Below are 22,790 nucleotides of genomic sequence, written 5' to 3' on the forward strand. Positions count from 1 at the left end.
AAAATAGATAAGAACTCTGACTTGGTATACCAACAAACTGTATAACAATAAGCAAAAAAGACTAGAATACACAAATAGATGGATAAATAAATAAAACCAGAAAAAAAAGGCAAAATACAATAAATATGTTGCAAGATAAATAAATAAAGCTCAATTAAAAGCCAGACTAAAAAGTAACGTTTAAATACATAAAAAACAAAAAAATGTTAGGATGTTTTCCAATGTTATGCATGCATACTGTATAATAGCAAGTTTGAAATTTGATACACCTGCTTGAATCTGATATGGTGGTCCTCTGAGGGCTTGTGCTTGTGGTTCTCCATCTTAAGCAAGCCTGCAGACTGGATAATACTGAGGTTTGAGAGAGTCAGATCCCACATGATCAACTTAAGTGCTGAGGGAGAATTTGATGAGAAAGACAGACAAGTACATTTTGACCTTCATAAAGCAAAAAGCAAGCAAGAAGACCATTTTCAGTTTTTAGATCAATAGAGCATTTATAAAAATCAAAACTAAACACACCGCCGCCTTTTAAACCAGTTATTTGGAGTCCAGTTTCACGGACTTGTGTGCTTTTCACAGTATTATGATAGCACATGGCAATGCATGGATCCCGTCCAAGCTCTACTAATTGTGTAACCCTCTTCAAGGGCTCTTCATTACTGCCAAGCTACGAGCCAGCAAAGAGACAGAGAGAAGTTTGTTTTTGTGAAATATCCCCATAGGAATGACAAACCCCTCTCTCCACTGTGGTAGTAGTTACATAAATCATTCTGTTCTTTTATGACTTGGCAGATGGCAAATTGCAGCACTAGAGGGGCAGTGTATCATAGCAGTTAAACACTGGCATTCAGAGCATGATGCTATTTTCTGTTTTCTTTTTTTATCCTATTTTCTAAATCACGATTTTCTTTCCTTCACTCTTAGTAGTAGAATAAAATTGGCACCAGTATAAAATCAGCTGGTCATATGTTGTAATGTTATGATTCCTACTTTACTGAAGAGAGGGTAGTCTGACCTTCTTGGGAGCTGGAGATGGTCTTTTTAGTTCAACCTTCTCTTGCAAGATTTATTTGATAAAAAAGAGATCAAATAGTTAGATCAAAAAGACGACTTTCATGTGAGCCATAAAGTCATAAAGATGTGTTTTACATGCAGAGGATCAAGCCCTGCTTTATGTTCCTCATCACCATCAAACAGGTAGCTAATGTCTGTTTTGAAAAACGCATTATTAGTTATTACCGATTGAACGTCTCTAGTTAAAGGCTCTTCATTTTTTCACTGTCCTCTACAGTCGCTCCTTTATTCTGCATCATAACAGAAAGCTGCACTAAAATAAATTTAAATATGTTAGAATTTAATATGATGCACGTTCAGCAACACACGTTGCCAATTGTTCTTCTGCTCAGTGAAATGAAACATGTCGACTTTGGCTGTTAAAAGTTTGGACCGTTACTAATATGATCAGTTCTGCATTTGCGTTTCCTTCAGTTCACAAACTGATCTGAACTCACACTTTATCATTCATCGTTCTTTCACAGTTAGCCGAACTGTAACCGAAACACACTGAGAGTGTCATATACATGTATCAGTTTGGCTGTAACACCAAACCAGCTGTGTGTACCGGTGTCGCAGCGTGCGAGCGCATGCCATACACAGCTGTCTCCCCCTCTCCTGCGTGTCGCTGAGCACTGACTTAAACCATTTACTGACAGTGATTAACTTGTGTTTTGATATTTGCTGGCTCAGCAGGAAAAAGTTACCTCTGAGTCTTCAGCTGCTGCTCCAAAACACATCTGGTGCACGTGCCTAGCTTTATAACTCAGATTCATGAAGCCTCATTGGTTTAATATGATGGGCAGTCAGACACCTAATCTCAGGCATCACCATCAGATCTAATACATATATACATATAGTGCCAGTTGTAACAACTGTGTATCTCACAATCACTTTAATTTACCGATGGTGTTGGCACATGTTTTTTGATATATAACATTGCACACTTTGGAACAGCTGTTTGTAGTCCTAAACAGGCCTGGCCACGGGACTTGGCATCACGTTATTACTTTGATTATGATGGACAGTCAGACATCTGATCTCATACACATTCTTTTTTAATTTTTTTTTATATAATCTCTTTTTCAATCTTGCCAAGAAGGCAACAAGTTACACATCGGGTACACGTCATTCAATTAATTACAAAACAACACGTTACAAGCATTACACATCAGGCTACTATGGAGTCATAGGAGTGCCATAAAAAAGTATAAATCTATAAAAGAATAAGAAAATGTGGAAATATAAAGAAGAATATATAAATTAATGTGGAAATATAAAGAGAAATAAATAAGAACAGATAAAAGTGGAAATATAAAGACACAAAATAAAATATAAAATCCATTTTTTAAGCATTTACATTTTTTTCACATGTATTTGTTCATTTATTTCTGTATATATATATTTTTGAAAAAGGGAAGGCTCACCCAATGCCAGTTGATTGACAGCTTGGACCTTCAAGGAATAGCAAAAGCAATAGAGAAAAGAATAAGGATAAGTAAAGGGATAGAAATAAATAAATTACATTATATAGAGATAAATAAATATTTGTATTTTTCATGCAAAAGTGAAATATTTTTTTAAAACGTAAATAAATATATACAGAAATAAATGAACAAATAAATGTGGAAATAAATGATTCAAGATAAGTTGAAGTTTCAACTTTATTTGTTTCCTATGGGTATTTTATATTGTCACAACTATCAAAAACAAAGTTCCATAAAAAAAAGTCTGACAGGCTCAAGAAAGTCACCAATACAAGTAATTTTGGCAGAGCTTCAGGCAAGTAGCAAAACAATCACTGTCATTGTCATCAATGTCATAACACCATGATCGACAAATAATTACGGCCTTCCTCCTACCTCTCCCAGCATTCAGGAGGCCTTAGGTGTTAGTAGCAGAGGATTTTTATAATTTGCCTATTTATCTTGGCAGAAGCAAATCTGGGCCAGTGGCCATTGGACTAAACCTTAAACACATAATGTGACAGACGGGAGCACTCGGAGATAGCGGCTTGTGCTTTGTTTATATTTGGCCGGTACTCCTGCCGTCCTGCTGGCTATGTCACAGTCAGCAGCATTCCTCTATAATACCTTGATAGCACTTCTAACAAATAATTGAAGATAACAGGAGCCTATGGACGAGCTAGGTGAGGCTTTAATGCTCATTACAAACCAAAAAAAAAAAAAAAACTTGGTATTCTTGAGTCCAAGTCAGAAAAGTTGCTTGTTAGGCTCAGTTCTAAATCGTCCAACTTGGCTCAATTATTTATCACTTTAAACATACTCAACTTTACCTAAGGTGAGACACTACAGGCAAAAACACTTAGCCTCATGCAAGAACATTTTCGTATTCCTGTCTTAACTTTCTTTTACTTTTATTCGCGTCGTGGGCTCGAACGAGTGTTGCCTCGTCAGATTCAGAAAACACATTGACCTTTATTATATAGAGAGACAAATTAACCTTCAAGTAGTACATCATTTAAGTTGTTTCTCAGTTTGTGATGTTCATATTGATATTGTAGTGTTATACAACAGCAACAATGGCCAATTTAAATTAATGATGATATGGATAGTCTATATGAGAGTAGACTAATTGCACATAACTCCTACGACAGGTCTGGACCACTCGTAAATTGTGTTTGTACCTAAGAGAAAAATTTAAAATACAAGTGGTTCTTGCTTGTGGCACATTGTTTTCCATGCATTGGCCAATTTTGAGATATTAGGTTATTTTGCTTCCATAACATGTCTTCTTTCAGACTAGTGGAAAGTACACAAAATACACATTTAGGTGTTTATTTTACTACAATTTGTCTATTTGCATCTTTAGATTTCTCCTAAATTCCCAAAAGTTAGCATTAGATAATGTCTCATTTGCATATTTAAACATACTATTTCAGAAAACATTTAATACAAAACAATAATTGTCTTAATGTAAGTCATCAACTGGGGATCTAGGCTATTAATTAATATGTTTTACCCTATTTACCTGTAGCGTCTTGCAAAATGCCCCCTTCAGCAGCACTTACATATACCAAACTTTCCAGTTCCATTCCTGTCTATATTCTGAAGGTTTTTCAACAGGGATTTGTTCATATATCATTCATATCCTGATTTATAGAACATTTTATTCCTAAAAACATGGTGAAAATGTATTTTTTTTATGGCTGTTGACAGTATTTTGTAATTTATGGAGTGATAAAAAGAGATTCCTTCTGTAAAAAACCTTTGACTCCAATATGTCAACAAAATGCAACAAGAATTTTGAAACTGATTTTATCAAATGTTCAGATTTCTGTTCTGGAAATTTATTCAAATTAGCACATATTTTAATAAGCTAATGCCTCATTTACATATTTAAACATACTATTTCAGAAAACATGTAATACAAAAAAACAATTGTCTTAATGTAAGTAATCTACTGGGGGAGTTAAATGGTGGTATTTTAAGAATTGAAATAAAATGTCTTTCCAGTCAGGAAGGTTTTCATGTTCTCTGTCTGACTCGTTCAGGTGGGGAGCTGTTATTAGCCAGCTGTTCCCAGGACTGCCTCATCAGAGTGTGGAGGCTGTGTGCCAAGTCTGGGACAGACGCCTGCACAGAGGACGATCACACCATCATCAAAATGAAAGAGGACGTTTTTGAAGTGAAGGAGAGAGGTGAGCCGTCCACGCAGGCTTGATTAATAAAAAGGGTGATAATTAACCACGTTTTTTGATGGTATAATGGCACATGGTGGTTACCGACCTCCGTAAAGAACCAAGTGTGTGTGTTTATGTGTGTTTACCTTTATCGGTGTAACACATACTTAAGGGCATTAAGAATTACATATTCCTACTAAGTTAATCAGCTACATCATATAAAACTGATATCTTGACAACAGTCTTCATTTGGCCTCTCTGTGTTCTTGCTGCAGATGTGTCTTCTGTGTTTGCTGTGTCTCTTGAGACGGTCCTGGCAGGCCATGAGAATTGGGTCTATGGAGTTCACTGGCAGCCTCCTCTATACAAAGGTACCTTGATTAAAAACCAGGGAAGGGATTGGTCATTACTCACAAAAGCTTCAGATAATTGGCAGTAGGCTCCTGCCAAAATCTCACAGTTGTGTTTGTTTAAAAGTGAATCGAACTTTCAGAATCATAGTTGCCTCCAAACACGCCACTTATTCTGTTTCTACAGCCTGTGGAAGTAAATAGATTGGCTTGCATGCTAAGCTGAGAGACATTGTTTCTCTCCCCTTGTCTCACAATGCTCTTGCTTAGAAAAGGCAGCACGAGACGGTGACAATTTCAAAGAAAAAAACGGGTGTGAAAAGTTATTGGCTTAATTAGCTCTCAAGGGAAAAAGGCTGATGGATGTGCTAAATCTTCTCTTTAAACTCTGGTTGCCTTAAAAGCTTATTACATCAAGATCACTTCACACCCAGTCCAGCTTTTGTGTACATCACACATCTTTATATTTAGACACATCCAGTAAGTATCAATTCTGAGCTCAATTATGAGGGCAAAGGTAGTCGCAATTATTTTGCTCAATCTTGAAATCACATTTTTTAATCAGAATCATTTTTCATCTTCACAATTTGTTTATGATTATTAAGCATATATTATAATAATTAGGATATGACATGATGCCATGCATCCTAATAAAAATGAATCTCTTCATAATTACCTTAAATAAAATACTAGAGCTGTCAAAGTTAAAGGGACTGTTTGTAACTTTTTAAGCGTATAAATGTAGCGGGTCGCCACACATGCGCGTTCGCATATGCGCGCTCGCGTGTGGCCGGAGCCTCGTCTCCGCTGCCTGCTTACCTTCACTCAGACAGAGCGAACGTGCTCGCGTACTCGCTCCACCTCTACTAGACGTGAACGTGCGCTCACTCCACACTGCAGAAGAGTTAGTTTAGCTCTGAGAATATCTAGTGAATGTACACGGGACGTTTGTGCAGAAATAAATGCTGCAGCTCCTCCAGACCAACAGAGGTTTTCCGTGTCTTGTGAATTGACGGGGCTCCTCCACGTGTTACGTTGTCGTCTCGTTACCGACCGGGTGCCGGTGTCTCCCTGCGGCTGCCGGCTGCGGTCGGGAGGCGATAACGTAACTCGTTGAGGAGCCCCGCTGCCTGAGCCTGCGCTGAGGCAGGAAAAGCCAACACTAGGATCAGCAGTGATTCATGGAGAGACCTTCATCTGGTCAGCTAACATTACTGCCAAGCAGGTGAAATATAGAGTGATATTGTGCTTTTAGCTGATGTGTGTCGCCTCACTGTTTTGAGCGATGCTCGTCCATGTCTATTTAGAGCGAGCAAGTTCGGAAAAACTGGCACGGACATTTTCAAAGGGGTCCCTTGACCTCTGACCTCAAGATATATATGAATGAAAATGGGTTCTATTGGTACCCACGAGTCTCCCCTTACAGACATGCCCACTTTATGATGATCTCATGCAGTTTTGGACAAGTCCTAGTTCATTCAGCACACTGACACACTTGACAGCTGTTGTTGCCTGTTGGGCTTGAGTTGCCATGAAAAGCATGATCGTGATTACTGTGCAACCTTAAAAAATAAATCATAGAAGATCACAAACCACTGGCCTAATAATTGACTGTTGACTATTATTGACTATTTATGCTGCTCCTGTATTGGTTTCCCAGTGTCTCTTTGTCGCCCCCTGCAGGTGGTGAGCTGCAACAGCCTCTCAGTCTTCTCTCTGCCTCCATGGACAAAACCATGATCCTTTGGGCTCCTGAGGAGGGATCTGGAGTCTGGGTTGAGCAGGTGAGTGTTGACCTGTGTACAAGGGGAGTGTTTGCAGATACACAAAGCTGACACACACATACTGGTATCAATCATTCTCTGCAGGGAACACAGGGTTTGCACACAGACCCACACACCAATTTCCTACTCTATTTCTGCTAGCTTCCCTTTCAGTAGCTCTTGACATGATCCAGAAGCTTGAGCCCTCCCTCAGTATTCTCTCTCCTTGCTGTCAGTGCCCCCGCGCCGGTTTCCACTCTCCCTGACATTGAGGTGTCAGGAATAGAAGTGATAGACAGTGATGAAGAGTCGCCGAGCCTGGCGCACCACTGTGAGTTTAGACAATCCGAGGTTGACCTCCCCCATCTTCCCTTCCATCACTCACTCACACCGAACCCCCTCTTTTACGGCCCATTCCCTAACACATCCGACACGGGATGGAGAGGCTTCTGGAAGACGTGCCATAGCCTCTGCCTCCGCCTTTTCTCCTTATTATTTTTTTCTTTCGCTCTCGCCTTCCGTCATTTTCTGTCCTCCACCGCGTCTTTTTCTCCACCGCTTGCCTCCTTTTCTCCCCTCCTGTCTCGTCTCCCCCTCACACATTATCTCTCTCCTGCTTTTCCTTTCGCTCCCCTCCGCCTCGTCTCTCTGAGCTCCCAACAGCTGCTGTTGTGCCAGAATGAGGCTAAATTTAACACAAGTGTGGATGGTGAAGAAAAAGCAGTATTCTGCCCATCTGCCCCACAGCTTTTAAAAACAATATATATATTTATATATATATATATACAACTTCCAAATTCTCAGGTGGTTCAGGAGTACCTCAGATTACCTTTCCACGTACCTGACAGAAACAACACGTACTCATGGGCAGACTTGCAAAAACATCAGACATAGACATGCTCACACACGCAGAATGTATCCCACAGTGCGTGTGCGCTAACGCCACACAGGCTCCCAAGTAAAAATGGCTCACCTCGCCACGGCAGGCACCTTGAGTGAGATCACACTCTGAGGTGATGAGAAAGATTCCACACTTGATCAGTTGCGATTTTTGCGCCTTTGATCTCATCATTCACATCCACCGGTGACGAGCAACAAAGACCACAGAAAGGAGCAACCATGAAAGTCTCGGTTCTCCTCCTCTCTGACAAAGGGGCGATGATTAGGGCCCGAAGCCAGAGCCGATCCTTGTCACATATTCTTCTCAGTATTGTTAGAGACAAAGGTGGTCAGTGGAAACGAAAAGCAGCAGTATGCGTTTGAAATCACGTCTGGTGTGGCCAATCTTCCTCCACAGCTCAGGCCTTTCTTCTTGATGCCAAAAATAAAATAAAATAAGATAACCCCCCTACCTGAAATAACCTTTTTGTTGAATGTGGAAGTGCATTTCTCTCCTCCTCCGTTTCTGCTCCTTCTGACCTGTTTTTTTGTTTCAAACGAGAGAGCCAAACCCTTTGAACTGACAGGTTCCTTGCCTACAAAGGAAGCTTAACCTCTGAAGCTCACACACACACACCCACACCCACACACACACACACACACACACACACACACACACACACATGCAACAATGAAATGCTAGTGAATGAAACTGTATTTACATTTTGCTCCCATCCCTCCACGTACAGAAGGCCTTGGGTCCTTTTTGGAGTGTTTTTTTTTCTCCATAATCTGAACAGGCCTCACAAAGGCTTTTCTATGGGACGTTGAAGTTATTGGCAGAGCAGATTCGGCAGCGCTAACTGACCAGCCATGTGTGTCTTAATTAGCAGATTTTTACAAAGAAGTGCTCCACTTCTTCACGCTGATTAGAGTAATTGGTGAGATTTAATGGAGAGCAGGGTTAGCAGTGGGGTGGCCGGGGCCCACCGCTGCGTAAAGCACATCTTACTAACGAGACACACTGGTAATTAACATCTCAGACTGACCACAGCGGGCCACTGCAGCGCCTGGAGGAATTGTCAGTCTGTGTGTGTGTTTGTGTGTTTGAGAGATAACCTATTTTCAGACCTCGGCTTGTGTACTCTCCTCAAGTCACACTTGGCCGCATGGCAGATGGAGAAGCCACTAAAACCAAAATGAGTTCATATTTTTGAATAATGTGTATGTGCATGCTTAGGTGACAGTCTATTGCAGTGTTTTGCTGCCCTCTCTGGTTGAAAGCTTCAAGCCTGTTTCAGCTCTGATTACATCCATCACTGATAGGTGTGTTTGGCTGTGGCCAGAAGTGTGCTCTGTTGAACCTGTAACCCAGAAGAGATATCACTGGTTCCTGGAGTCCACCTGTGCTTCACTGCAAGGAGGAGAACAAGTGGTGAAAAGTTAAAGGGGACCTACAGTATTATGCTTTTACACTTTCCTTTAGTGTGTTATACATTATAGGTTTTTGTGCATGCTAAAGGTCTGCAAAGTTACAAAGCCCAAAGTCCTCGCCAAAGGGAGTTACTCTCCTCCACAGAAACACTGCTCCTGAACTGCCTGGAGCACCTTGATTGAAGTCCTGCCTTTTCTTCTGTAACATGGTGATGTCACCAAGTAACACACTTTGCATAACGGCTAGTTTGGTACGCCCTCAAACAAAGCTAGTTAGAGTGGAGCTGGAGCGGAGTCTGAAGAGTTTGGTTTGGTTAACCAATCACAACAGAGTGGGCAAGCTGACCAATCGGAGCAGACCGGGTTTTTCTGGAGGGTAGGGCAGGAGCTCAAACGGAGCGTTTCAGACAGGGTGAAAAGAGGTGCTGCAGCACAGCCGGTATGAGGAAAATAAATCATTTTTTGAACATTAAAGCATGTAATCATGTTCTAGTAGAAACCCAAACTGTATGCATCTGAAAATAAGCATAATTTGTCTTCTTTAAACCAGTGGAGATGTCAAGTTAAACTAAAGTTACAGTCCTGATGTTGTACATCTCAACATCAAGAGAAATTGAAGGAAAGAAGTCTCTGTGTGTCCGTTCAGTATTTCAGCCTGAAAACTTGATTTCACTACCTGTACTACACACTGTATGGGTTTCCCCAACTTGGCTAAGCTCATCCAGCACCCATCACCCTCTTTCTCTCCTTTAAAGAATGATCTATGCCATCCCTTCTTCTCTGTCCTTGTTCTGTTCCTCCTCCATACCCCCGCTGGCCAGCGATAAGGCACGCCGTGCATCCATATTGTTCCCCCACTCGTATACAAGACAGATGACGGCTTTTTGCCTCTGTGAGTTTTTGCATGATTTACGGCAGGTTCTTGTGTGCAGAATTTTAAAATCAATCTGCTTAATGTTGCATCTCGTTCCCTCTCAATCTCACCATCTATGTTTGCACCTGACTGTCTCTCTTTCCTCTCCGCCTGTCTCTCTCTCTCTCTTTCTCTCTGGATGGCTGGAGGATCGTGCCATTCAAAGAGAAAGCGTGCCTTTATCGCTGCCATTAGTTCCGCTGTGTTTCAGCCTGCAGACAGGCGTTATTCTGAAGGTCATTGATGACCAGCGCAAGCTCCCTGAGAAGGCCGGATGATTGAGGACACCACTTTGCTGCCACATACAGTAGACATACTGTGTGTGTGTGTGTGCTTGTGTGTTGCCTTTTGATGTGTTTGTCCAACATGTGATGTACATTCTTGTGTGTTTCTCCTGAGTCTCAGGTCACTGCTGCAGCTAAACATCCTACCTACCTGCTTCAAGAAAAGATTACAGGCTAAGCTGTACATCTTTCCCGATTTGAATCATTCAAGTGTGAATTTAGCACTTCTCATATTTCCTCCCAGCCAATGTCCATATCATTTAAGGCACAAGCTAATTAAAGATGGAGGAGATACATGCTGCTGAGGGAGCAGTGTAGCGCTCTCTAGGGTTGGTTCTGCTGCTATCGATTTGAATAGATCTCCCCTCTGGGCCCAGTTTACCTCCAAGGCCACAGGGCCCGATAAGGCTTTTAATTGTTTGAATTCCTCAGTGAGAAGTTGGCCTGGTCAACAGAATACTCTCAAAGTCCTTGAGTAAACAGTTGCTCTTTGACTGGTTAAGTATTGAAGTATAAACTCACAAGAAGAGTGAGTAGATAGGAATGACGATTTCTGACATGGCCGTGAATATACATGTTTCTCTTCATGCAGGAGTATAGACCCTTTTACATTTCAGGGTTGAATCACACTTTTTCTTGTACAAACGTGTCACATTGTTTCAAGTTATTTCCGTCTAGTGCCATAATCCTGTATTGAATCCTACCGGTTATGCAAGCAACAGGATGAGATATTAATAATGTCTTGTTTTCTCTATTTTAGCATGTAATTTCTGTTCTTTACGGATATTAATGTCAAGATGAATGAATTCAGACTGTAATTCAGTCGTTACATTTTTAGCCTAACTAATTAGAAGCTTTTTTTTTTGCATTATGGCTGAATATTGTTTATTTTTACTGTTGTAATCCTGTTTTGCCTCATGTTTATTTTTCTTTATTTCTTCCCTGCTTTAAAAAACTTTATAGGAACTTAATGCGAGTTAGAATAACCTCAGAAAGAGTTTAAACAAGTTGGTTTTCTTTTGTCAGTGTAATTGGTAACTGCACTTAAATCCAAATGGGCTTTCTGCTCCAGGTAGTGATTTGAATTCACAAAATTCAATACAGAATTGTCTTGACACAGAAAAGCAAGGTTTCTGAGATTGGACAGGTGGTCAGAATCCCAAAAGAGTGATTTCTTTTTTTATTTTCTAGCATTTGTCTGAGCTGAGAGGCAGTGATTATGGGTGTTTTTTAGATTGGATTGTTTTTTTTCAGTGGAAGCTCAGACCCCATGGGCCCTCCATGTCCACGGACCCGTCACTGTCTATATGATCTGCCCTATGAGTGTGACGTAGGGGTCACAAGCTCTCACCCAAATCCAATTTATGTAAATCCTTCTGGGCTCTCAGGCTCTGCCATTTTTACATGATTATTTGTTTTGTGTGATATGCTGCGATGCAATTGCTTTCATTTTGTAGACAAATGAATTTCATTAGAAAAAAACACAACACAGTTTATTCAGCTCTAATAAGTCCCATTTTGCATAATTTCTCATTTGACTTGTCAGCTTAATTTGCTGGGGGTTTTTTTCTGCTTCTATTCGCCATTATGGGAGCTCTTAGTTAATAAGTCTTGGAGGGAGACAGATTTGAAAACTTTTTCCCTCATTTATCTTTTTTTCTATGAATCTACGCCTGTAGGTTTACACAAAACCCAGGTCTTTGAGAGAACAACTGGGCTAAATACTCTGTATGTCATATAGGAGGAAAGGAGACTAAATTCATAACTCCTTGTAGAAATAACCTAATTTATTCGGTTTCTTTTTCTCCATATATGGCAGTTGATGCACCTCTATGTCTTTCATCTTTGTCCGCAGCAAGTCAGCGACTCTGACCCAGAAACCAAATGTTCTTCACCTACCTGATGTCAGATACGAGTGTGTTGAAAAGGCAGACTAGTTGATGCTTCTGATCAATTCTGATCACCCCCACAACATGTTTCTCTTCAAAACACTAGGTACGTGTAGGGGAGGTTGGTGGCAACACTTTGGGTTTCTACGGCTGCCAGATGAGTCCGGACGGCTCCATGATCGTGGCTCACGCTTTTCATGGAGCAATACATCTGTGGTGCAAAGACCAAGACAAAGAGGTGAGCCTCGGTTACTCCTAAACTTTCAAATCAATGTAATGCCTGTATTTTTATAGTTTGTTCAGTTACAATACATATGTTGAAATTATTTCTTACATTTGCACAAGAAGTGTACAACTTGTCACCGAAGCACTGGAATTGTAAATGTGTTTGTCGTGAGATTCAATGTTAGTGCTTTGCAATTAGTCACACCAAGTCTCCCGTCTGTCACTCAATTTGACTGGCTTTGCATGTGTCTTTGTTGGGTGTCCCTGATAAAGAGTGGGGGTCTGAAGTCACAACGTAAGTTCAGAGATAACTGCATTTCAATTACGCCGGCTCGGAAGGTGAATTTAAAGCTCAGCACAAACCTGAAGGTGTTGATGACTAATTCAGATGTTTCAAAGGAGATCGACTTCTCAGACAGCAACAGCTAAATTATAATCACCCCCTATCATGTAGTTGCCAATCATTCGTGGAAGTGATGTGTATGCGGAGGGGAATTTAAATAGGAAAGCAGAGGCTGAAAGTTATAAACTGACCAACTGCAATGCTTTCTGACCAGGGACAATGGAGGCCTGGGGTTGTGATATCGGGTCACTTTAATGCAGTCCAGGACCTGAGCTGGGATCCTGAGGGTGAGTTCATCCTCAGCGTGGGCTCAGACCAGACCACCCGACTCTTCACTCCGTGGAGGAAACAAGATGCCAAACAGGTAAAATAGACAAAGAATCACCTATAACATGTTGATGTAGAAGAAAAATTGCAAAGCTGATTTTAGCTCAAAAATTGTGACAGTATATGAACCCTCTGAGACCCACAATAGACCAATTTTTGTCTTTTTTAGCAGGGTACAGGAGGTCTTTAGGGAGAGAGATATAGTGAGATCAAATTTAAAAGAAATGGTCTCACTGTATGAATACAATTGGGCTCATTGGATCCACAAGTCCACGAGTGTCAGCTTCCTAGTCATACCCAATTTATGTAATTCCAAGACTGTTTAGGGACCCCAGTATGCAGAAATATTCAAATATACCAATTTAGAATTGGTGAAAATATCACATTTATACTGCATTAAAAAAAAAAAAAAACGGCATGTTTTTGCCCCAAACTGCATGTGATTATCATAAAGTGGGCATGTCTGTAAAGGGGAGACTCGTGGGTACCCATAGAACCTGTTTTCATTCACATATCTTGAGATCAGAGATCAAGGGAGCCTTTTAAAATGGTCATGCCAGTTTTTCCTCACCCAAATTTTGCCTAAATTTATAGCGTTCCTGAGCCTCCAATGGATTCCTTAGCTTTTCAAATTTCATATGATATCACTCTAGCTCTAACACTGAACCTGCTACAGCCTCTGAAAGATGGTAAAGTTGGTGGGTCTCAGGGGGTTAAAATGTTTTGTGATTGTGCATAGTTAGGAATTAGTTTAAAGGAACGGTATGTAGCATTTCGGAGGATCTATCAGCAGAAATGGAATATAATATTCATAACTATGTTTTCATTAGTGTATAATCACCTGAAACTAAGAATCGTTGTGTTTTCGTTAGCTTAGAGTGAGCCCTTCATACCTACATATGGCGCGGGTCCTCTTCACAGAGTCCCCCATGTTTCTAAAGTAGCCCAGAACGGACAAACAAAACACTGGCTCTAGAGAGCCTTTCACGTTTTTACATTAGCTGTAGGAGGGGTACTCAGTTGGTTGCGATCTGCAACCTCACTTGGATGCTTCCAAATCCTACACACTGTACCTTTTAAAATAACCAGATGGTGAGTATACTAATAATTCATCACATTGACACAAATGCCTTATACATTTAATATTGCCATAAAGCAGTTATGTTCAGTGATGCAACATTACCCACAGTGGCCTAATGCAACTAAAGCTATTAAAGAGATAGATACCCTGGTATAAACAGTATAACAAAATCTCACTCCCTATATCTTCATATCATTCACTCCTATCAGGAATAATAGGAATACACTGTTAATATAACACACACATCAGAGTTAAGGAGAAAAGGAGACATTTTAGAGATTTGAATAAAACACTGCTATTGCTGATTTTCCTCTTAATGAAATGAGCTTTTAGTGTAGATGAAGAGCTACCACGGCACATTTATTCACTTTATTCGTGAGACAATATAAAAGACAGCTTTCTCACACCTGGCATCAACATGTCGACATAAGGATTTAGGCTTCTCTATTTCTTGTCCCCAGGCTGTGAGCAGTAGTTACTTAGTATGCTTCTCTCCTCTCAACACCGGCCAGTTGTATCAACCTTTGTGGGATATAGTCGGCACCTAATATATATTCTACTTGTCGAGTTTGCTAAAATATGTTTAGGCTCCGTGTCTGATTTGAATTTTAGTAGGTTGTGACTTAATAATAAAGAGTTTCTCAGAAGTGATTTATTTTTTTAAGGGGAAGGAATCAAGACTTGAGATACATGAATTGATTGGTCGTTCTGCAGAAAAGTCTTCACCCACTTCTTTCTTCACCTCAGGTTTATCCAGATGAAACTGTTTGGAGTGGGGTAAAACATGACAGTTTGGCATCCAGTTTATGTAGAAACATAATGAAGCTTCCAGTCTTCATTACATTATTGATTGATGCCAGTTTGGAATAGTGCCACCTCACGCCGGTGCCATTGTAGGGAAGCTCTTGGGAGAACATTTTGCATCTTAAGCTGGAAATGTTTCATTTGAACAGGAGAATCAATGTTGTATTTGGCTTGGTTACAAATGCCTGGATATAGGGGCCAAGAAACCCAGCTCCACAACATCAGAGATCTATTGAAACGCTGGCACGGGCAGCTGGATTGGATCCTCATGACCAGATCTGCATCTTTACATTATCTTACCTTTGCCTTTTTCACCCTGCAGGCCACCTGGCATGAAATCTCACGTCCACAGATCCACGGATACGACATGCAGTGTCTGGCAATGGTCGGAAGGTTTCAGTTTGTGTCGGGAGCTGACGAGAAGGTCCTGCGAGTGTTTCAAGCGCCTCGTAATTTCGTGGAGAACTTTGCTAACATCTCTGGGACCTCAAGAGAAAAGCTGTTGACATCTAGTGTGAGTGCCAAATTAAAATACCATCTATTATTATAGTTTCAAGTTACTTATTTTTCCACAAGTAAAGATAGTCAAGTGATTAAATCCATGACCTTTAGAAATGTTTGTCCAAAGATCAAGTCTCACTAGAACTTTCTTTGTAGTCTCTCTTTCACTTTGTTTTGCAATCGTAAAATGTGCTGAGTGGACTGCCCACTCCTACATAGTTATTGATGTGTGTGCGTGTCTCTGTCCATTCATTTATCTTCTTGTTGCCAGGACTCTGCCAACCTTCCAGAAGGAGCCAGCACACCTGCCTTGGGGCTGTCCAACAAGGCTGTATTTCAAGGTAAAATACGTGCTCAGCTCCGCATGCAAGTGTTTCAGCGTTCAGGGTCGGGGCCAAGTTTTATCTGATGATCAATTTTCATGAGCTCCATACCGTAGTTTGAAACAGCTTATTAAATTGAGGGTTTGTTTTAGTATTGTCATTCCTTTTATGTAATGCAGTGGTTCTCAAACTGGGGGGCCCAGAGGCATGACAGGTGGAGCTTTGAAAAAAGGAGAGTAATTATTTCCAAAATTCACTACATGTTTTTATTTTACGAAATATTCTGCTTCAGTCCATATTTGTCATTGTTTAGCCTTTCAAAAACAACAGTTCCACTGTGGTTTAAAAGTGTTTTCTCTCCCGCATGCACCTGTAAAAGGGCTGCCTAGCAGCAATCCAACGTGAAAATATTTCTTCCCCCAAAGGGGGAATGACAGAAAAGATTTGAGAACCACTGATGTAATGTAATATTCAAATAGTCAAATATATTTAAAGAAATGTCATTTTTATTTACAGGTGACCTTGCCCCAAAAATCAATGAAGGGCAGTTCAGCAGTGTATCGGATCAATACCAGGAGTCTTACTTCCACCCACTCATCATGACTGGTACTGTAAAACCTGCAAAAACACATTTTTCCAACAAAACACGGTCATTTCTAAGATTTAGTAGTCATCTCAGTAAAGCCTCATTTAATTTAAACCTCCCTGATAAATCCTTTTAGAGCCAAAATGCATCCCTGTCTCCTTCGCAGTCTGATAGCCTGATTCATATTCCTCATTGCCATCCACTCAGCAGCCTCAGAGCACATTTAAGAGTTCCAGTCTGCCTGTCGCTAGATGTTCTTATAAAAGAGACAATTATGTGCGGCCAGACGGACAGTTAGCCATTATGGCTCTGGCCATGCTGTACTGCCACAGTGCCTGAGGTCTGCTGGAGGTGTCAGGACGAGGTGATGTGAGTAGAAGCAAAAAAAAAAGCAGGATTAAGACAAGAAAATTGCAGGCTCTCATTTCAAAATTAGAAAAAGGAATCATCAATGTAAGATAAGATGGATGTGTTTGGGAATGGAAATGGCATTGAATAAATGTGTAGAGAGGTACTCAGAGGAAGAGAAACATTGGCAAAATAGAGAAACTAGTAGTAGGAAAGGGGCAGATGGGAAATGGTTGAGAGCCAAATGAAGAGAACGTAGCATGGCGCTTTAAAACCCCTGGGCTAGAGGGGTGTCAAGGGCTGTCATCAGCATGATTGAAGCCACTCCTTAATCTGCAATGCTAATTAGAAAGCAGGCTTATGTGATTGCGAAGTTTAAGTATCGATGACCCCGGGCTATGTAGGGAGCAGCCAAGTGCGGAGACTGTTGTTAACAATGCATTTTCACTCGTTTGATTGGCTTCCGCAGGCAAGGAGACAAATTTAATAATTAGGCAGAATGGGAAGCCGATGACCAACAAGAAAAACACAAGGAGTGTAGCTTTCAATTACATGCAACACGAAGGCAGCGCGGGGCTTGTGCAGAGCCCGCGGTGTGAAGGAGAGGATTGGCACCGGGCTAGAGTTGATCCCCCTCAAAGCCAGCAGCCGTTAAGAATCGGAGATAAAGCTGCAGTTGTTTCAAAATAGCTTTTTTGGGGAAAAGCGGCAAGTTGCAGGGCTGAGGATTTCATGCAAGCTAAATGCTAAAAGAGGCCGTATGTGAATGTGAGAGAACATTGTCTCCAGGCGATCAATCGTGTTCTCGGTCTGCCATGTAGTTTTTAGTTCACTCTTTCCGTCGCTCTTTATGGTACTTACTCTGTATTTTTTTCCCTTTTTAAATTTGTAAGCCTGTCACATACACACATGCACACATTGAGGATCCTATCTATCACTCTTTGGGTTAACAGAACGGGGATTTAAAAGAGGGAAATTATAATAGCCACTTGGGTGTAATCCTCATTTAGTAAATTGGAAACTGGTTGTATTTGAATTTTAAAACAGCTCAGTTTTCAGGGCCTTGCAAATGACAGTTATGTAAGGATTTTAAAGTTAACTGTGTGTGTGTGTGTGTGTTTTGTGTGTGTGTGTGTGTGTAGAGCCCCCACCAGAGGATCATCTTCTCCAGAACACACTCTGGCCTGAGGTCCAGAAACTGTGAGTATCCAAATGTCTCTCTGCTAACAGCGTATCCAAACCCTCTCAGCTTGTCTTTAGTTCCATTTACCTGCTGGTACAAACACTATCCAGAGCCCTGAGACATAATACAATCTCCACTACATGTCTCCTTTTTATATACTTCCTTTCCCTATAAAGACATCAGAGTTTCCATATTATTCTTAATGAAGCAACATTTCCAGATGGAATTGTGTTTGTTTGGTTTTGGCCAAAGGGTTTATTGCAACTGAAAATGATGAACTTCCCAGAGCCCTAGGTTGTCCCCCTGCTCGTATTCATCAGCCAATCAGCATCCAGCTTCATGTCATCCCACGAGCCTCCTCTCTAGACTGAATATATTGCCTCCATTTGTGGCCAATGTTAAATCCATTTACCTGTCAATCCGCCATAAACATGACATATGGCGTGGCCGTTTATTCGAGGTGTGGGCATTGTGTGTGTTGAAAAGCATTTTTCTACCTCCATTTGGCTTCACCCCCTTGAATCATTTAGTGCATAATAGAAACATTAAAATGAGTAAGCGGCCGAATTATTTTTGTGGCATAAATAATACTCTCGGCGTCGTGGCCAAATTGCTGCAGCGTTTGAAAGCTTTGTGGTTGGGGGAGGAATTTCTCTCCATTGAGTTGCAGGTCGTGATTTCACTTTGTTGACTCGTTGACATTTTAAAACAAGCAGGTGATAGTCGGGCGAGCTAAAAGTAATTAGGCTGCGAGTGATTAGCCGGAGCATCATCATTGTTCATCTCTGTCAGCGGGAGAAGGACCAGTCATCGCAGATCAGTATTTTAATTTCACACTCTGTCTGCTTATTTACCTGTCAGCAAGCAGCGATGGCTCGAGCCTGGAAGCTTGTCGTGGAAGAGAATACTTAATTTACTGTCAGACTGGGAGCGCTGTCTTTGTTGTCGTCCCCCCTCCCTTCACCCGTCTGTCTTTCAGATCCCGTCTGTCCTTCCACATATTCAGTACGGCTGTTAGTTTGAATCCTGTTCATGATTAATGTCTGCGTGATTGTCCTCGTCTGTCTCCTCCAGGTACGGCCACGGCTTTGAGATGTTCTGTCTTGCTTCAGACAGCTCCAGGGCGGTGGTGGCGTCTGCCTGCAAGGTCAGTGTGATAAGATCGAAGCCACATACCACCCCCCCGCCCCTCCACACACACACACACACACACATACACACCCTCAGCAAAGGGCATTAGATCAGAGAGGGGAGAGCATCATATCAGAGGGGAGAGCATCATGACATATTTACTCTGCATACTCTCATATTCACACACACAGTCAGTCAGGTATTGATAGTACCTACCTTGTCCCGACCTTGATTGCAGACAAACACACAGCTGTTAGCCATCACAGATGTGTTTCTGTCTTCCATTGGCACACACTCACTCTGCTTCAATTTTAATCTCTTTCTTTCTAACTCACCCGCCTTTTCACCTTGCTTTCCTCCCGTTTTGCTTTTCCCTTCATCTCCTGTTTCTTCCAACTGTTGTTTCCACTGCACCTCTTTCCTTTATTCCTTCCTTTCCTTACAATTATGTTCCCCTTTATTCCGTTACAGCCATCCTCATACCTCAACCCACAGAAGGGCCAAAATGTGTTACAGGAAGACGAAAAAGGCAAAGAGGGAGATAGAAAAAAGACAGAGAACATAGTGTATAAAACTAGGAGAAATAAGTGTATAACCCACAAAGTAAAAGACAAAGGAAACAAATGGGTTTCAAGCATAGACTGTATGTATAGATGGATGACGCGTCTCCACTTCCTCCCACTGTACAAAAGTGAAGCCAAAATATCCTGGATACAGGAGATGCCATCTTGAGATTTTGACATCATTTGGAGCCCGGGCTCGCCAGAGCCAATCACGAGCCGAGCACGGCCACAGCTTGTTAGCGTGAGCCACCTAGCTGCTACGTTAGCACCACGGTAGCTGTTCAGCTAGAAATACACAACAACTAACCATAATATCTCTATAACTACATTTATGATCAAATTGGTACGTGTTCTATTACACAGACTCGTGATGGTTTTGGCTCCTCTACAGCCTCCGGCTCCGCGATTACTTCTCTCAGAGCAGCTGTCAATCATGACGTCTCACCCCCTTTTTATAGCATCAAATAACTCATTAAAACCTAACTTATCAGAAAAATGTAACACTTGAACATACATCCGCGTGCTAAGAACTTCCTAAAATGACAGAAACCAACTTTGGAAAATTTAGATTTTGACTTTTTAGTTTGGTCCATGTCCCATCCACAAACATGAAGGGGGCCAGATTTATGACTTATACTGCAGCCGGCCACCAGGGGGCGATCGAGATGTTTTGGCTTCTTTTTTGGGGAGCTGTCATGTCGTCCATCTTCATATACAGTCTCTATACAGTCTATGGTTTCAAGATGCTTTTTCAATATGATGGTTTTTTTTCTCTGTAGATAAACTATTCTAATCCATCTTTCCAGGCATCTAAAGCCGAGCATGCAGCAATTCTGCTGTGGAGTACAGCTACGTGGCGTCAGCTGCAGACGCTACCGTGCCACACCCTTACCGTCACCCAGATGGCCTTCTCCCCCGATGCACAACTCCTATTGGCTGTCTCCCGTGATCGCACCTGGTCTTTATGGAGACGGAACCTGCCTATGCCTGAAAGTCCAGGTGAGAGTGGAAGGAGTTGTCACTAATAAGATGATCCACCTTAAAAAGACTATCATTTATTTTTCTTTCTAATGCAGTACAGTTCAGGATGAGGTAATAGTTTTTCATTGTGTTTTGCAAATAAATTTAGCTTGATTAAAAATTTTGTTTGAATGAATTTCAAGACAAAGAGATAATATTGGAGCCTTGCTGGCAGACAACAGCAGCTCCCTAAAACATAATTAAAATAAGGTAAACCCACTGAGCAGATTTGTTCCAAATCAAATCAAATTCCAAGTCAAGCTGGCCTGATTAGAAGGAGTCCCCTAATTAATACTATGAAGAGCCAAACAAGTGATGCATCAACTGAGAGTAGTCCAAAAAGGAGCTAATAAAAGAAGATTATTTATTAAATTAAACCACAGATGCAGATTTATGTAAATTTACCACAATTTGAATTTCACTAACTTTCCCCCTATAACAAACATTAATATCTTTATTGCACGTACTACTTTGGATAGTAGGTGCAAAGCTTTAAATGGTTTACAAGGGCTTTCAGATGGACACTAACTACGCAGAATACAACAGATGCCTTCCTGTATTCAACCTCATTTATTACCGGAGGGCTTGTCATTATGGCAAAGTTGCAACTGATTGCGATAGCTCATCAAAACTGTGCTTGTGTGCATATCATGTCAGTATCAAGATGAAGAAGGAAACTATCAATGCCGTGAATGCATTTCTAGAGCTGTGCAACCATTGTTTGAAGAAATGCAAACATATTGGTAGTGTAGTGGCTTGTTCTCGGTCTTTGGTTTGATTTCAGGCTCCTGGGATCAGATGCAGACTCACCCACAACAATACAACCTTTGTTATTTTTTGACATATTGCAAACATCAATCTAAAAGCCTCTCTTTGTAGCTCTATATCACTCATTTAGTCTTGTTTTGCTTGACCTATGACCTTTTCTAGTCTTAACTCAGTGGTGGTGACATTAATGGTTAGAGGAACAGATTTGTTCAGGAAGGTCACTACTGTCAGTATCCACATGGTCTGAGAAATTAATTAAATCCTCTCTAGAGCCAAACCCCTAAATACTTCTGTGGAACTCCACTTCTCATATTATAGCCTATAACTATTTGCAATTGATTTGAACATTTAATACACCACTTTCTTTTTGTCTGTGGTGGAAACAAGAACCTCATCCTCATTGTCTGCACATGTCAATGTGGTACGAAATTCTTATAATATAATTCATTTGTTAATCCCTTTTTATATATTATCAGTATATGTTATTGTTTGATGTTAATTCAACAACATAGATTAGAGATTTAAAAAAAATAAAACTACCCCTTTTAAAGCTTAAAACCACATATTGCAGAATAACATCCATCCATTTGCTAGCGCTTATCCAGGGCTGGGTCGCGGAGGGCAGCAGGCTTAGCAGGGAATTCTAGACATCCCTCTCCCCAGCAACTTTTTTCATAATAACAGTGCAGAGTATAATGTAAGGATTAAAAAAGTAATCCTCATCTCTGATTGGCTATTCCTGCTCCGAACATACATGTGATCACTTGAGAGCTGCTCTTAAAGTGATAGTTTGGGTGTTTTGAAGTGGGGTTGTATGAGGTACTTATCCATAGTAGGCGTATTACCTACAGTAGACGGCGGTCGGCACGCACCCAGCTTGGAGAAGAGGACCGGCACCGGAGCAAAGCAATACAGTGCTGTGGACGGGGCCGGCAAAAAAACACATATACACATATTTTAGCCACCTAAAAAAATTGATATCTGTTTAAGTGTACGCTATATTTAGAATATTTTTCGACGGCAAACTGAACTGAAACTGAAACTTATCTATACGGTTTTGTCATGAGCATAGATATGTTTCATTTTCAGTTCAGTTCCCCATTGGAAAGGAGAAGGACCTGGCTGTCTGACGGCAAGATAAAGCGGTGAATATATTCTAAATATAGCGTACACTTAAACTGAGTGGCTCAAATACAGTTTTCTGCCGTCCCCATCCACAGAACTGTATTGCTTTGCTCCGGTGTCGGTACTCCTGTCTGTTTCTCCAAGCTGGGGGCGTGCCTACCGCCATCTACTGTAGGTAATACACCTACTATGGATAAGTACCTCATACATACCATTTCAAAACACCCAAACTATCCCTTTAAAGGTTAATC

General features: G+C 41.0%; 1 protein-coding gene across 1 annotated transcript in view; it reads left to right on the forward strand.

The window, feature by feature from the left end:
• elp2 (elongator acetyltransferase complex subunit 2) overlaps positions 1-22,790 on the forward strand; it is a 35,779-nt gene that overhangs the window by 5,808 nt on the left and 7,181 nt on the right. The window contains exons 8-18 of the mRNA XM_074613246.1: positions 4,571-4,717; positions 4,975-5,070; positions 6,733-6,833; positions 12,318-12,449; positions 12,994-13,143; positions 15,314-15,505; positions 15,764-15,833; positions 16,332-16,421; positions 17,892-17,949; positions 19,007-19,079; positions 20,433-20,625. Coding sequence (XP_074469347.1) covers positions 4,571-4,717; positions 4,975-5,070; positions 6,733-6,833; positions 12,318-12,449; positions 12,994-13,143; positions 15,314-15,505; positions 15,764-15,833; positions 16,332-16,421; positions 17,892-17,949; positions 19,007-19,079; positions 20,433-20,625 — 1,302 coding nt within the window. The remainder of the gene's footprint in view (positions 1-4,570; positions 4,718-4,974; positions 5,071-6,732; positions 6,834-12,317; positions 12,450-12,993; positions 13,144-15,313; positions 15,506-15,763; positions 15,834-16,331; positions 16,422-17,891; positions 17,950-19,006; positions 19,080-20,432; positions 20,626-22,790) is intronic.

This window comes from Sebastes fasciatus, chromosome 17 (genome assembly GCF_043250625.1).
Source record: "Sebastes fasciatus isolate fSebFas1 chromosome 17, fSebFas1.pri, whole genome shotgun sequence".
Lineage (NCBI taxonomy): Eukaryota > Metazoa > Chordata > Actinopteri > Perciformes > Sebastidae > Sebastes > Sebastes fasciatus.